The 17,372-nt window shown below is 40.7% G+C and overlaps 1 protein-coding gene across 5 annotated transcripts in view; it reads left to right on the forward strand.

Moving 5' to 3' along the window:
* CAB39L (calcium binding protein 39 like) overlaps positions 1-17,372 on the forward strand; it is a 109,297-nt gene that overhangs the window by 76,365 nt on the left and 15,560 nt on the right. For all 5 annotated transcript variants that reach the window (XM_073546102.1, XM_073546100.1, XM_073546104.1 and 2 more), the window contains exons 5-6: positions 3,678-3,846; positions 12,982-13,041. In XM_073546102.1, the coding sequence (XP_073402203.1) occupies positions 3,678-3,846; positions 12,982-13,041 (229 nt within the window). The remainder of the gene's footprint in view (positions 1-3,677; positions 3,847-12,981; positions 13,042-17,372) is intronic.

Raw genomic sequence — 17,372 nt, forward strand, 5'->3', positions numbered from 1 at the left:
ATTTTTAAAAGTGGTCAGATCTTCATGGAAAAGGGGGCATAGCTGTACGAGGCTGACCAATTCATCGTAAATTATGCCAAACAAGTGGCGTAATTACAACAGAAGTATCCTTGAGTTCCCGGCTGGAGCACATTTCTTAAGAGGAGCATGCCTCTTTAGGAATTTGACATATCTTACTGTAATATACACCTCATCAATAATGGCATGCAAATTACAACTTATGATGAATCGGGGCCATAGACTTTCTACTTACACCAGTCTCCATATAGAGCAGTAGTCTGCTCAGCTCATCTGCCTTTCCCTTTTAACAATCTGTGGAGATCTCAGTTTTCGGACTTCCAAAGATCAGAACTTCTGACGGGTCTCTATGATGTGTCAAACATTTAGTAAACGTGCAGTTTCTCTTGCACTTGAACAATGTTGTATGGGTGTCTTGTAAAGAGACTTATTACTGACGTTCCCTGCTTTTACAGTGATTTATGATATTTTGAGCACCAGTTCTCACGTTCCTGCTCACATCTGAGTAACAGTAGCTCCTATTTGAATTCTCTTTGCTTCCAGGTGTTGTATAGTCAAGGTAGAGTCACAGAACCCAGAACTGGGCATGTTGCAAATGAGAAGCTTAACTGTCTTTTATCATTTGCATAAAGTTTTGTGTTGCTGTTGTGCAATTCTTGGCATTAAACGGAGCAGATATGTGCTGTTCAGCTCTGCTCAATGTTTACATCCAGCCGGAGCTCATAACAGCTGATCGATAGTGGTGTCGGACTCCCACTGTTTGATATCGATGACCAATCGAGGATAGGTCATCAATATTTATGTGCCCGGAAAACACTTTTCAGAAGAAGAATATTGAAAATGTTTCTGACTCATTTTAGTTAGGACTAGGCAGATTCAGTAGCAGATTATTTAAAGGGGTTGCCTGACTAGAGCGGGCTATACACAAAAGATACCAGTTGTGTGGAAAAGTGTTTGCCCCCATCCTGAATTCCTATTCTTTTGCGTGTTTGTCTCACTCAAATGTTTCAGATCACCAAACAAATGTAAATATTACACAAAGATAACACAAGTAAATACAAAATGCAGTTTTTAAATGAAGGTCTTTATTATTAAGGATTATTATTAAATATTATTTATTTATTATTAAGAAATACAAACCTACCCTGTGTGAAAAAGTGATTGCCCCCCCCTTAAACTTAAATTAACTGGAGTTTATCACATCTTTGGGAAGCTGAGTTCAAATTCTCTAGCCACACCCGGCCTGATTACTGCCACACCTGTTCTCAGTCAAGAAATCACTTAAATAGGGCCTGCCTGACAAAGTGTAGACCAAAAGATCTTCAAATGCTAGACATCCTGGCGTTATCCAAAGAACTTCTGGAACAAATGAGAAGCAAAGTAATTGAGATCTATCAGTCTGGAAAAAAGTTATAAAACCATTTCTAATGCTTTGGGACTCCAGAGAATCGTAGTAAGAGCCATTATTCACAAATGCGAAAACATGGAACAGTGGTGAACCTTCCCAGGAGTGGCCAGCCGAACAAAATTACCCTAAGAATGCAGCGACAACTCATCCAAGAGGTTACAAAAGACCCCATAACAACATCCAAAGAACTGCACATCTCACTTGCCTTAGTTAATGTCAGTGTTCCTGACTCCATCATAAGAAAGAGACTGGGCAAAAATGGCTTGCATAGCAGAGTTCCAAAACGAAATCCACTGCTGAGCAATAAGAACATAAAGGCTCATCTCCGTTTTGCAAGAAAACATCTTGATGATCCTCAATTCTTTTGGGAGAATACCCTGTGGACTGATGAAACAAAAGTTGACCGTTTTGTAAGGTCTATATCCCATTACATCTGACTTAGAAGTAACACAGCATTTCCGAAAAGGAACATCATACCAACAGTAAAATATGGTGGTAGTAGTGTGATTAAAGGGTTATTTCTACATTGTCAATCCATGGCTCAGAGGTTAAAAATCCTAAAATAAGTTGTCAAATACAATCAATTTACAAAAGTGCTTGCTGGTCCCCATATCACTTCCTGAACACCCATATGTAACATGCTTATTTAGCCCATAATACGTTATTTATTTTTACTCCTTTATATAGCACTATCGTACTCCACAGCGCTTTACAGACATCATCACTGTCCCCACTGTAGCTCAGAATCTATATTCCCTATCAGTGGAACCTGGAGGAAACTCACGCAAACATGGGGAGTTTCCACTATCAGGGCGCAGTGGACCCAAGTAATTATGGCAGCAACACAGGTGCAGCAATACCAATATAGCAATTACTCTCAACCTAGCAACCCATGGAGGGGTTGATTGTTTAATATACTAGTGCACACACAAAAAAAATCTGTATGCGGCTTTATTCACACAGGTAATGCAGAGCATCCGGCTTACAGCCTATTCACAACGCCCATACTTTTAGATCAGGCGGGCTGCCCAGTGCCTCCCAAATGCATCCTGTGTGAACAGAGGCCAAGTCACAGAGCCATCTGGGCCCAACTGCACCCTGAAAAGTAGATAAGGGGCACAAAAACATATCATTATATGTAAGGTATTAGTTGATATACATAAGCTCTCAACCCACGTCACGGGTCCTCACACTTGTGATTCCTACCACTAAACATCAAAACAAAGCTCACTGACACAAAGGGCTAAAAAATCCTCCAAAAATATTAAAGAATCACTGAAAAAAGGCAGAGATGCTTACCTGCCATGGGCTCATAACAAATGCACTATCAGGGTGCAGTGGACCCAGGTAATTATGGCAGCAACACAGGTGCAGCAATACCAATATAGTAATCACTCTCATCCTACCAACCCATAGAGGGAGAGAGAGAGAGACAGACAATCCGCCATTAATGGAAGTCAATGGGGAAAAAAACGGATCCTCAAAGGAAAATTGAGGATCCGTTTTTTTCAAAACCTGGCGGATTGTGACTGATTGTAAAAAACTGAAGTGTGAAAGGGGCCTAATGGAGAGAAGATATTCTACTATTAACTACTTGTCACAATTATGGCCATTTATTTTCCCTGTAATTGGCTTGGGGTAGCAGATGACCATTATTGTGGATCTCGCCAGGGACCCCTACAGCCATAATATATGTCTGCTGGCAAGTTCTCTGCTATACTAGGGGACAAACTATAGCATTGTTTAGGTGGCTTGTTATTATCTGCTCTCTAGCACTGCAGTAACAAGTAGGACATGATAATATTAGACCCTGCAAATGAGAGAGTCAAAAGTGAGTCATTTGTGGGTGGGAGGTTAGCGATCTGACCCCAGCTGTAGCTCAGCTTAAGCAATCACCACATTAGATTTTCTGATGTATTTTTTATGCTAATGAAAAAACTGTCAGGAAAGTTTATTAGAAAATATACTGTATATAGAGAGGATTAGTATCATTTCAAGCTGGAAGGGAGCGAACAAAAACGCCAACTGTGAGCAGGTCATGTGGAAGAGCGGGGCTATATATAGCCAGTATTATGCGCACTTTGGCTATTATTATAGGTTGCCAGGCAACAATGTCACAATCATGAGCGGGGGATACATTTGGTTAGTATTAGCATAAATAAAATTGGACGTTTTATTGCGTGTAAGTGGCGCTAGAGCAAAAAAAAAAAAAGTAAAAATCTGAAAAATAAAATGTATACTTTTCTTCCAGGTACGAATCCCCTCAAGTGGCTTTACATTGTGGGATAATGCTACGTGAATGTGTCCGCCATGAGCCGCTCTCCAGAACCATCCTGTACTCCGAGCAATTTGAGGACTTCTTTAAATACGTGGAAATGTCAACATTCGACATCGCTTCCGATGCCTTTGCTACATTTAAGGTAAATTGTTCCATGCTCCCTTCAGTGTTTTGTGTCGTCTATAGATCTCCAGACCAAAAGTATTTTCCTTGCTGCGTTATTAGAAGATGGGAATGAAATGCGGCAAACTCCACAAAGACCGAGACATAGTGACCTGATGCATTATAAAGTAGCGGGAATAAAACAACATTTGCTTCTATTTATTACAGTATAAAGCTGTTCCTCTTAGCATGTGTTCCATATGTGTTGGGATACGAGTGTGCTACTGTATCTTAACCCCTTCACTACCTTGGGTTTTTACGTTTTTGCGTCTCCGTTTTTTGCTCCCCTTCTTCCCAGAGCCATAACTTTTTTTTTATTTTTCCGTCAATATGGCCATGTGAAGGCTTGTTTTTTCGGGATAATTTGGACTTTTGAACGACACCATTAGTTTTGACATAAAGTGTACTGGAAAACGGGAAACAAAATTCAAAGTGCGGTGAAATTGCAAAAAAAAAAAAAAGTGCAATTCCACAATTGTTTTGTTTTGCTTTTTTTACCATGTTCACTAAATCCTAAAACTGACCTGCCATTATGATTCTCCAGGTTATTACGGATTCTTAGACCCTAAACATGTCTCTGTTTTTTTGTTTTTTTTTAATTTAAGTGGTGAAAAAGATTGCAAAGTTTCTTAAAAAAAATAAATAAATAAAAAAAGTCGCCAATTTCTGAACCCCGTAGTGTCTCCATTTTTTGTGATGTGAGACTGGGTGAGGACTTATTTTTTGCGTGCTGAGCTGATGTTTTTCTTGATACCATTTTCGTGTAGATACGATCTTTTGATCGACTGTTATTGCATCTTAATTCAATGTTGCGGCAACCAAAAAAAGTACTTCTGGCGTTTGGAGTTTTTTCTCATGCCGTTTACTGATCATATTAATTCTTTTTGTATATTGGTAGATCAGGCGATTCTGAACGTGGTGATACCAAATATGTGTATTTTTGATATATTAATTGTTTTATTTTGAGTGGGGGATGATTTGAACATTTTTACATTTTTTTTTAATTTTTTACTGTTCTTAAAAACTTTTTTTTTTTTTTTTACTTTTACACTTGCTTTAATAGTCTCCATGGGAGACTAGAAGCTACAATCATCAAATCGCTTGTGCCACACAGAGCAGGGCTTCACCTCTGCTCTATGTAGCAGAAGTGCTCACTTGCTATGAGCTCCGACCGCTGGGCGACACTCATGCCAATCGATGGGCGGGATTAGTGACGCGCTTACGGTGCAATCATGTTAAATGCTGCTGTCTGAGATTGACAGCGTCAATTAACATGTTAACAGTCGTGGGTGGATCGTAATTCCATCCGCAGCTGTTAGGGGCTGTTTAAATCAGCTGACATATGCTGGAAAAGTTACGGGCTCATCGCCGGGGCCCGCAGCAAACAGGGGAATCCAACCTTAGACGTAACTATACGTCTAAGGCTGGAAAGGAGTTAAAGGGAGTCTGTCAGTAGGATCAATCCTCCTAAGCCGTCTATATGGGAATGTAGGTCATAGGAAGCTGAATAAAATAATACCTTGATATTTGTGATCTGATGTTTTATTTCAGAGAAATGCACGTTTTTCTTAATATGTAAATGAGCTGTTAAGATTTAAGGGCCAGACACTGATCTCCCTGAGAACCTGACTCCAGAGATTATTTTAAATGAAAGGGGGCATGACAAGTGTGAGGCATATAGATCAGGAGCGGGGACTGTCAGTCGTTACATGTCTCGCAGTGGTAACGCCCCCTTTCATTTAACACACGCCCTGGAGGCAGATTATCCGAGATTTCCGTTGTCAGGCCCATAGATCTTAACAACTCTTTTGCATATTAAGAAAAACATGGATTTCTCTTGAATAAGACCTTGAATCACAGATATCATTTTATTCAACTTTCTATGACCTACATGCCCATATAGACTGCTTAGGAGGATAGATACATCTGACAGATTTCCTTTTGAAAGAACACCTTTCATCAAATGGTTGGAAACCAGATGTGGCTGCAGGACCAAATAAAGAGTTTTGTTTTTTTGCTTTTTTTTCTGCCTTTTTTGTGGCGACATTAGCACAGTATTGGCACATGGCGACTTAACTTTAGTTATGACTATTGACTAAATGGGTATTATTAGGAACTTTTCCCCTGGAGTCTGTACTTCTCCCTGTATGAGTTGCTAATTAAGGAAGGAGGCAGACATTTTATAAATCTCTATTACCAAGTTCTGCTGTGGGTATTAAGCTTCTACCATTGCTATTGGGGGTTGTCCAGTGCGATGACGAGCCGGAGCAAGCCTTCGGTGCCAGCGCAGAGAGCGGCATGCACGTCACTACAAGTATGTAATTTGCCTACATTGCAGTCACATGCCAACTAGATGGTTGTGGTATTGTATGGAGTCTAATTGGAATGTGGCCGGGAGTGTACATACTTGTGGTCACATGACTACCCGCTCCCAGCATCGGCACCAGATAATCCTCACAGCGCATGATGTGCAGATTCCCAAGACTGCAGACTTGTAGCCTATGGCCATACAACCCCTTAAGGATGGTTTCACACATCTGTGAAACACAGACAGTGCTCAGATGGGAAGATCTCATAATACTGGATCTGCTGATATGAGCTAACTGCTTGGTGTCTGGACGGGTTGTCTGACCATATTTCATTGAACGATGTCATTTTCTACCCTTGGACTTTGTTGGTGAATTCCCCACTGAAAAGCCGTTTAGAAGCAGTGTCTAAAACTGATGAAAAACATTACCACAGAAAGCTGCAAATTTGTGACGCAGCTGCGTGTATCGAAATTGTAGTGTGGTTACATGCAGGATGCCTCTGTGGTGCCGCTTCCTGCTAACACCCTCACACTTTATTTAAAGGTGGTCCTTATTTGTAATAGTGTATTGTCATGCTATACTGTTTATAGCGAAGATGGCATATTACTATCCCTGCCTTCCTACATGCTCTAAACACAGCATTTAATGAACACTATGTATTCAGGTGAGGAAGCTACAATGCCTTCTATTGCTGCTGTCCTGGTGATTGCATGATTTCCAGGTGTAGGGAAGCTACGGCAGCTCCCAAGTCTTAGTAGTCGCAGATCAGCTGTACACTGTATATTTGGTTCCGCTTTTTTCCCATGTAACTGTGGCTAATCCATCAGCACCAGATTCAGTGGCTATCGGCAATGAAAGCAATTAATGTTATAATAACAAAAAAGTGACACTAGTAACACATACTACAGCCTTGGCTTTGCATCCCCTTATGAAAGTCACTGTTTCAAAAAGTGGGGCTCAAATGAAATGTGTCTTTTGGTGGCTAATTAAATAAGATAATGAGAACTGAGATGGTGAGCACAGCACAGTATACTAGAGGGGTGCTACCCAAACCCTGTAAACATGAGTTGTATAATAAGAAGAGAAAAAGTCTGCATTTTCAGTATGACTGTAGAAAAAAGTGACCCACTGACAAAGCTGCTGCAAGCAGCGACCCGTGTTGGGTCCTGTCAGCGAAGGCATTTGTTTATCTTCCCTTTTAAATATGCAAATCTATTAATGTGATTGTTTTTTTTTTTTTTACATATTCTATGGTTAATTAATGGTTATCGTACCATTTGTAAACTTTTATATTGGTGTGTGTGTATGTATGTATATATATGTGTATGTGCATGTGTATATTTTTATAATAAATATAATATATATTTGTGTTTTGATATATCGTATGTATTTTTTACTCTGCTTCTTATGTTGTGGTAGCTACTAGAGATGGTCGGACGCCTGGATGTTCATGTCTGGCGGGTTTGGCCAAACAGTTAAGAAAAAAGTTCAGGTTCGGATACCAGGACAGTACCCGAACCCAGACCCCATTCACTTAAATGGGGGGGCCCGAACATCCAGTGTTTTCAACACTGTCATGTGCTTGTATGGACTACTACTCCCATTAGCTTTTGCCTGCTGACGCTAGTAACAGCGAGAGCAGGCGCACTGATGGGAGTATTCATGAGCTGGCGCCAGTGCTCTAAATAAATAATAATTTAAAAAACGATGTATTTTTGATTATAACCAGCCAGGAAAAACTAACAGCTGTGGGGTGCAACCCTCTGCTGTCAGATTTAGCTAGGCTGGATATCCAGAATATAGGGGTCCTTGCGTTGTATTTTTTTTTTTTTTAACTATTTAAATAAATAATTAAAAAAACGGTGTGGGGTCCCTCTCATTTTTGACAACAAGCCAAGCTAAAGCAGACAGCTGGGGGCTGGTATTCTCTGGCTGGTAAGGGGCCATGGTTATTTGCCTCCCCCAGCCTAAAAATAGCATCCCGAAGCCGTCCCAGAAAAGGCACATCTATTAGATCCGCCAATTCTGGCTCTTTGCTCGACTCTTCCCACTTACCCTTTGGCGGTGGGAAGAGGGATTCACATTTGTGGGGTTGATGTCACCTTTGTATTGTCTGGTGACATCAAGGCCACGGCAAGGTAATGGATAGGCGTCTAGAAGACGCCCATCCTTTACTAATCCTATAGTTATATTGTAAATAAACACACAGCAAGAATAAAGCTCTTTATTTGAAATAAAAAACACTTTTACTTTTTTATTTAAAAATAACAACCATTGTTATACTCGCCTAACGCCTATTCCACCAAAGCTATGGTCTCCTGTAAAAAAAACAAAAATAAAAGACAACCATATCCCTCATCTGTCCGTCGTTCTGTCCAAGGCCGTAATCCATGTCTGGGGAAAACTAGTTTTCAACCTGGACGGTGCAGCATCAGTTACCAGCGGTGTTGTCATCGAGGTTACTGTTGGTCACTGAGGTTGCCATCCCAGCCGGACCACTGAACTGGGACCTCAGTGAGACCACCGCTAGCACTGTGAGAAAATGTCTCTTGGTGCAGCTGTGAGAGTTTTTTTTTTTTTTACCCTTAAACTGCTTTATTTACCCTCCCCGGTTCCAGGGCTGAGTCTCTGCCACTGCCTGCAGTGTCTACTATAGTCTACAGCCCTGACACCAAGTTCACAGCACCGCAGCCTATTAGTGAGCTCAGTAGCTTTAAGAGGATTGTGCCATCAACTTGGGTAGACGCGCCCAGTTATTGGCTGCAGGACTGTAAACAATAACAGACATCGGGAGTACAGGCTCAGTGCTGGACCAAGGGAGGGTATTTTTGCTTTTATTTAGAACACACTGGACCCAGGGACTGGTTTTCTGAAAACAGGAAACTCCTTTTATAGATGTTTTTGCTTTTTTCCGTAATAAAGAAATACTTGTGTACGGTGTAGTACCATGATGTGTTGGCACATATTGCGTTCAATGGATATTCATGATTTCTCCAGATTTTCAGTATTCAATATTCATAAGCATGAACACTTGTTTCAATGGCGAGTGGTTGTAATGCTACCATCAGACACTTTTGGCAGCTGTTTATCTCCCATGGAAAGAAAGGATTGAGCATATCTAAATGCAGTATGTTCATCCCTATTTCTTCTGAATTTTTGGCTATGTGGGTATGTAGTATTGGACTGGGTCGGCTGGGTATTCATCTAGGTATTAAAGACTCACATATTGGAACGTTTTACCACTCCATCACCAGCTGTTACCGTCAGACTGACTGACCAATGATATTAATAGGAATTGACTCCACGGTGCTACAGCATATGGCTGACAATCATGCGATGCACTGGCACTACCCCTCTTGGCGTCCTATACAGAGATGATAGTATGCCCTCTCTACTGACCACAAGGTTATTGTCTCAGTACATAACTCTTTCCTTTGGGAAAAGCCTATAGAAGTATCATTTGGCCAAGACCACAAACACTAGTAAGTTACTATATACATACAGTGCCTACAAGTAGTATTCAACCCCCTGCAGATTTAGCAGGTTTACACATTCGGAATTAACTTGGCATTGTGACATTTGGACTGTAGATCAGCCTGGAAGTGTGAAATGCACTGCAGCAAAAAAGAATGTTATTTCTTTGTTTAATTTTTTTTTAAATTGTGAAAAGTTTATTCAGAGGGTCATTTATTATTCAACCCCTCAAACCACCAGAATTCTGTTTGGTTCCCCTAAAGTATTAAGAAGTATTTCAGGCACAAAGAACAATGAGCTTCACATGTTTGGATTAATTATCTCTTTTTCCAGCCTTTTCTGACTATTTAAGACCCTCCCCAAACTTGTGAACAGCACTCATACATGGTCAACATGGGAAAGACAAAGGAGCATTCCAAGGCCATCAGAGACAAGATCGTGGAGGGTCACAAGGCTGGCAAGGGGTACAAAACCCTTTCCAAGGAGTTGGGCCTACCTGTCTCCACTGTTGGCAGCATCATCCGGAAGTGGAAGGCTTATGGAACTACTGTTAGCCTTCCATGGCCTGGACAGCCTTTGAAAGTTTCCTCCCGTGCCGAGGCCAGGCTTGTCCGAAGAGTCAAGGCTAACCCAAGGACAACAAGGAAGGAGCTCCGGGAAGATGTCATGGCAGTGGGGACATTGGTTTCAGTCAATACCATAAGTAACGTACTCCACCGCAATGGTCTCCGTTCCAGACGAGCCCGTAAGGTACCTTTACTTTCAAAGCGTCATGTCAAGGCTCGTCTACAGTTTGCTCATGATCACTTGGAGGACTCTGAGACAGACTGGTTCAAGGTTCTCTGGTCTGATGAGACCAAGATCGAGATCTTTGGTGCCAACCACACACGTGACGTTTGGAGACTGGATGGCACTGCATACGACCCCAAGAATACCATCCCTACAGTCAAGCATGGTGGTGGCAGCATCATGCTGTGGGGCTGTTTCTCAGCCAAGGGGCCTGGCCATCTGGTCCGCATCCATGGGAAGATGGATAGCACGGCCTACCTGGAGATTTTGGCCAAGAACCTCCGCTCCTCCATCAAGGATCTTAAGATGGGTCGTCATTTCATCTTCCAACAAGACAACGACCCAAAGCACACAGCCAAGAAAACCAAGGCCTGGTTCAAGAGGCAAAAAATCAAGGTGTTGGAGTGGCCTAATCAGTCTCCTGACCTTAACCCAATTGAAAACTTGTGGAAGGAGCTCAAGATTAAAGTCCACATGAGAAACCCAAAGAACCTAGATAACTTGGAGAAGATCTGCATGGAGGAGTGGGACAAGATAACTCCAGAGACCTGTGCCGGCCTGATCAGGTCTTATAAAAGACGATTATTAGCTGTAATTGCAAACAAGGGTTATTCCACAAAATATTAAACCTAGGGGTTGAATAATAATTGACCCACACTTTTATGTTTAAAATTTATTAAAATTTAACTGAGCAACATAACTTTTTGGTTTGTAAGATTTATGCATCTTAATAAATCCTGCTCTTGTGTGAAGTTTGAAGGCTCTAACTTATTTGCATCTTATCAAACCTGCTAAATCTGCAGGGGGTTGAATACTACTTGTAGGCACTGTATATTGGATTGGACATCTAATGCCTTACTGCTCTTGCAGAGGTTTTATGTTTCATCTTCAAGTGATTTTGAGTGTTTCATAAAACATTTCTACTTTTTCCAACAGCCTCTTGTTGTCCGCTGGTTTGTACATTACATCGAGGCCCAGATTATCATATATACACATTCTCATTACTGCAATACCTAGAATCCACAAAGCTGCCTCTATTTTATACTATTAAAGTTGCATTATGCTAATCACTTAATTACTCCGTGGAATGCATGGCTGAGTTTGGCAGGGACCGTGTACACATAGGTGTTAACAGACAAGTCTATAACCTTTTCAGTGAGTTACTGTTTGCATGCTTTGTAAAAAAAAAAAAAAAGTGCGGGGATTTTTGTTTCCTTTAGTGCTGGGATAGTTGATACTACTTTATACAATTTGTTTGTTTTATACAATTTTACTTTATCTTTTTATTTAGGAGATATTTCCTTTAAAGTAGTTCTAGAGAGATGACTAGTTTAATCATTGCTCCTAGACCCTTCCAAAAACAACAAAGTGACAATATTTCAAGGATTGTCTCAAATTAAGGGAATAACTCTTATATCCTTAAAGGGAATATGTCAGCAGGTGTTTGCTATGTAATCTGAGGACAGCATGAGGTAGGGTTTAAAACACTGAATTCAATGATGTGTCACACGTGAGGATATATGTTGCTTGCTTACACTGAAGGTTTTATCACCTGCTGATTAGTCCCACTCCGCCCCCTCCTGTGATCATCAGCTCACTGTTTATAGATAATGTAAACAGAGAGCCTGTTGTGGGCAGGGGGGCAGCTTACTCGACTCTGCCGAATTTCTAAATCTAAAAGCTCTGATTGTGTCAAAACCACTGCAGCCAGTAATCTCAGTAATACATCGTTGGATTCCGGGTCTTTTTGCCACTATCATGCTGCTGTTAGATGAGATAGCAAAAACCTGCCAACATAACCCATTGCCCCACAAATTGCTAAACTGATTCCACCATGGTTGTCTATATTTTATACTGTAGTTGGTGGAATTTGGCTTCCTGTTCTGTATTAGAAAGAACTTGTGGTTCGGCAATAGATCAAAAACTGTTACAATAAAATTATATGTGTATGTGGAAACACCAGGATAGCAGGTTGTTTATTTTTTTTTTTTTTTGATTTTCCTTACTTCATAGGCTCCAAAAGGGTCAAAATAAGAAACTGAGCTTTGCTTACCCTCCCGTTTCTCCACAGCCGAATCTGCACCGCGGTCTCTTGTGTGTATAGGCTGTATGGATGTCTTCAGCAATGCAGCTTGTCAACTAAGTCCAGAGTCAGTGGCAAGGATCTGGCACTGAGGTGGGGGGTAATAACTTACCGCAAAAAGGGGATAATGTCAGATACTATAACAGCAGTTAAAAAGGGCTGGATGCTTTTCTCACAGCCGATAGGACAGTGGGTTATAAATTATTTAGCAATAGAAAATGTTAAACTGGCGGAGAAAGGTTCAGCTTGATGGGCCTGTGTCCTTTTTTTTTTTTTTTTTTAATTTTTCAACCTATATGACCATGTAAGTAAAGCCTTGTTTCTTATTTTCACCTTGTTGGGAATTTTACATGAATTAAAAAAAATCGTTCCTGGAAAACTCCCTTGATATATATAATATATGCTGCTTTGCTACAATTGGTCATTTATATCTATATTTGTTGTTGCGTTAATTTTTTAGGACTTGCTAACAAGGCACAAGTTGATGGTCGCTGAATTTCTAGAACAGAACTATGATAGAGTAAGTATGTTTTTTTTTTTTGTTTTTTTTAGATGTTTGTGTCTGTATATAAATACTATAAATTAAAACATATCGACCTGCATTGTGTGCAGATCTGTCATTCATTGCAGATTTATGGTGTTTGTGCATACTCTTGGGATAGTGAAAAGTTTTGAAACTTTCTTTTCATTGAATGAGAACATCAAGATACAGATATCTTTACAGACCTAATACCGTTATCATCTGAGAGGTTGAAGCGATTGTATGCCATCTCCGCAATTCTCTGCGAGCTGAACAGCCTGGACTTCACACTTAAAGCACCACTCCAGAAGTTTTTATTTTCAGCGCTGGAGTGGCACTTTAAATGTAAGCCCCCTGTCCCCATTCTTATACCGGTCCCACAGCGCCATTTTATACCCATAACTTCTGACTTGCCGGAAATCAAAAGTAATGTCACATAAGCTCAATGCAAGTCTATAAGAGCAAGGACGAGGCTCTCGTAGAGATGTATTGAAAAGTGACCTCCGACGCTTTCCGTGAAACCCTGGAGCCGCCGGCAGGTCACTTTTCACCGGAAACCAACGAGAGCGATGCTGAGAAAGGATGAAAATGGCAGGTGAGTATGGGGCAGGGGAATCACATTTATAGCACCACTCCAGCGGTGCAATAAAAAAACCGCAGGGCTGGTGCTTTAAGGTCGGTTTACACTGAGAAATCTGCGGCATTAAATGACCGTCTGTCAGCAACATATATGGCAATCTGTGGTCTTTAGTAGTCTGGTCAGACAGGCTGACTTCATCTCCGCATAAGCTGTCATTGTTCTCCGCAGCAAAATGTCCGATGTTTTGTTGTTGTTGTGTTTTTTTTTTTGTTTTTTTTTAATTGAGCGTTTTGCTCATTTGTCGGGTGATCGGCATCCTGTTTACATTGTGCAATAATTGGGAAATATGTCTTCTTTAGAACGCTCAATTCTGATAATCGTGCAGTGTAACTGCAGCACTATGCAATGATACCTTGTAGCAAACTATCAGGACAGAAGAGAGATTAATGCTGCTGAAATATCAGATCACAGGATTGTCGAGATTCACTGTATTTTTAGGTAACCATCTCGGTATAGACATTCATGGTATATCACTGCTATATATCAGCACTAGAATAATGGCTGCCTCTGTGCCCTAGAAGCTTAGCAGAGAGACTACGGGATGGAATAGCACATTGTGTTTCTTCCAGTACTACCATTTTATTCTAGCAGTTGGGCCTCTGACATTGGAGGACTATCCTAGCGATTTTCAGGTAAGGAAATAAAATACATAGGATCCAATTCATCATTACCACAGGTTTTTAAGTCCCTTTCCCTTTTTGTTTTTAGGTATTAGTTGGCATTTTTGGCACCAAATTCATCAAAATACCGTACGCAAGTCATGAACTTGGCGCAAAATCAAAAGTGGACTGTCTTTTTTTTTTTTTTTGTCTTGAACTGTTGTGCCAGAAGTACAAGCACATCGGACTCAAAAAATACACCTGGGGAAACTGAACGTTGTTCTAAATTATTTTTAAGAAGTTACAATGGATGAATCAAGCTAAAATATATCACTCTCCACAAGGAGAAACCTTACCCCTGAGACCCCAGTCCAGAGCCTCTCCCCTACCCAAATCAGTTCTCATACTTTGCACTGACGAGGGTAATAGCCCGAAACACCGTGTCTGATGATTGAGCTTCTGATTCGCTTTTATCCTAAGTCATATTGCAAATCTCGGTAAAGGGTTGATTGTGACTTGTAGGATCGCTACTACCAACATGTGGCGCTATAGTTCAAGTCCTCTTTCTCTCTCTGAAGAGGGAATTTGCATGAAATTGATGAGACTCCTCCAACAAAGCGGAAAAAGTAAAAGTGATTTGGGTGCAAACAAAAAAGAAGCCCAAAAATAGACAAATGATGAATTAGGGCCCAAGTATTTCATGAGTTGCAGATTATTTTCATTGCATAGTAATTCATGGATTTTTCCTAACTGAGCCATATATTCATCTTCGCACAGTCCTCTGTTGCGGTGAGATTGTTGTGATCGGTGCATCTGCACAGTACCTATGTTATTACATTCATCCCGCAATCATTATGTATTACAAAATTAATTGCCAGGGTGTAAACCTATATTTCCCACATGTTTTCCATCTCTACCCCGTCCATAAATATGATGGACTAGTAGGCCACCCTAAGTAATATCATTAGTAGGGTCCTGAAGCTCAACCCCCGACTTCATCCCTCAGTTTTTTTTTTTGATGGGTCATTAAAGGGGTGGTCCAGTTAAATAAGTTATCGCTTATCCACACGATCGGTTGTAACTTGTTGATCAGTGGTGGTCCGACCTCTGGAACCTGTACACATTGGGGAACATCTATCCTCATTAGACTAGTAAGGCAGTGTGCATGTTCGAGCTGTACTCCATTCAATCCCTATGGAGCTGTCAAACACTGCACTAGGCATTTTTCTTAGTGGTCAGAATAATAATTCCCTGATCGGCGTGGGTCCTGGTAGTGGGACGTCCACTAATTGATATGTATCTCCTAGCCTGTGGATTGCTAACTTGCTTTTTCATGGAAAACCACTTTAAAGGGAGTTTGCCATTGTCAAAATCGGTATCCAGGTATCCACAGGTCCCTGTTGGGGACGTTATGCATCCAGTGACATGGACCTGTTATTCAGCTATGGCACATTTCAGCACCAATGCTCGAGAAAAGCTTTATTGGTGCTGAATCGTCGCATGAGTGGATAAAAGCTTAATTTCACTGGATGTGTTGCCTTGCTCTCCATGCAAAAAAAAAAAAAAAGTCATTCTTTTAGTTAAAAAGTCTGCGGGATAGTTTATGGAGAAAATGCAGTGACTGGAGTGGGGCTGTGTTCTCCGGAGCAGGCTTCCTCCCAGGTGTGTAGCTCAGGATAGGTGAAGCTGGTCTACTGTAGGATGAAGGATGCTGTGGAAGACGCGGCCCACCCAAGGTGCTACGAGCACTGCATTTGCACATGAATATTTAAAAAATGCAATTTCATAGCAAATAGACTTGTTTTAATACCCCTTCTCTGTCTACCCTCCATCCAGCTCTCACCCCGTCCATCTCCTTATCTGATTATCTCACAGTATTGACCTTAGGTCTCAAAGTAATAAAGCAAAATCAAATAGTGGTGACACATTGGAAGCCGAAATCCTGCTTTGACCTTGCGTTTTTCCACTGCGGGGGTCATCCTGTCCTGACTTTACATTGGGATCATTAGTCATCACAATATATTTTCTTTTTCGTTTTTTTGTGTGTGTTTTTTTAATAGCATTTTTTTTTTTTTTGCTTAATGCTCATTGGCATGATCTGTTCTCTGCTGCACAGAAACTATGGGATCTCTTTTTAACAGTTTTCCACAATCCTTAGATCTTTCCTTATTATAATGTTTTGCTTGGGTGTGCCAAGGGTTAATCTACACTTGCATATTCGGAAATAGTATATAGAGCAAAACCAGATCGACATCGGCTGATCCTCCCAAGCCTGTCCTGCTCAGGTATTGGCTACAGTCATCCTTCTAAAGGGAAGAATACCGATATTGTGGAATTACAGTTAGGTCCATATATATTTGGATAGAGACAACATTTTTCTAATTTTGGTTCTAGACATTACCACAATGAATTTTAAACAAAACAATTCAGATGCAGTTGAAGTTCAGACTTTCAGCTTTCATTTGAGGGTATCCACATTAAAATTGGATGAAGGGTTTAGGAGTTTCAGCTCCTTAACATGTGCCACCCTGTTTTTAAAGGATTCCCTCAAGAAAAATGTTGTCTCTGTCCAAATATATATATGGACCTAACTGTATATTGGAGGATGCAGATTTATATACAATCTATATTTCTGTCATTTACAGTGTACATAGGTCCGGTGTGGCCAGGCTCTACAGTCATGGCCAAAAGTTTTGAGAATGACACAAATATTAATTTTTACAAAGTCTACTGCTTCATTTTTTCTAATGGCAATTTGCATATACTCCAGAATGTTATAAAGAGTGATCAGCTTAACAGCAATTACTTGCAAAGTCAATATTTGCCTAGAAAATTAACTTTATCCCCCAGAACACATTTCAACATCATTGCAGCCCTGCCTTAAAAGGACCAGCTAACATCGTTTCAGTGATTGCTCCATTAACACAAGTGTGGGTGTTGATGAGGACAGGGCTGGAGATCAATCTGTCATGATTAAGTAAGAATGACACCACTGGACACTTTAAAAGGAGGCTGGTGCTTGGCATCATTGTTTCTCTTCTGTTAACCATGGTTATCTCTAAAGATACACGTGCAGTCATCATTGCACTGCA

Source organism: Dendrobates tinctorius, unplaced genomic scaffold, assembly GCF_039654945.1.
Source record: "Dendrobates tinctorius isolate UK_male_01 unplaced genomic scaffold, ASM3965494v1 ptg000145l, whole genome shotgun sequence".
In the NCBI taxonomy this organism is placed as follows: Eukaryota; Metazoa; Chordata; class Amphibia; order Anura; family Dendrobatidae; genus Dendrobates; species Dendrobates tinctorius.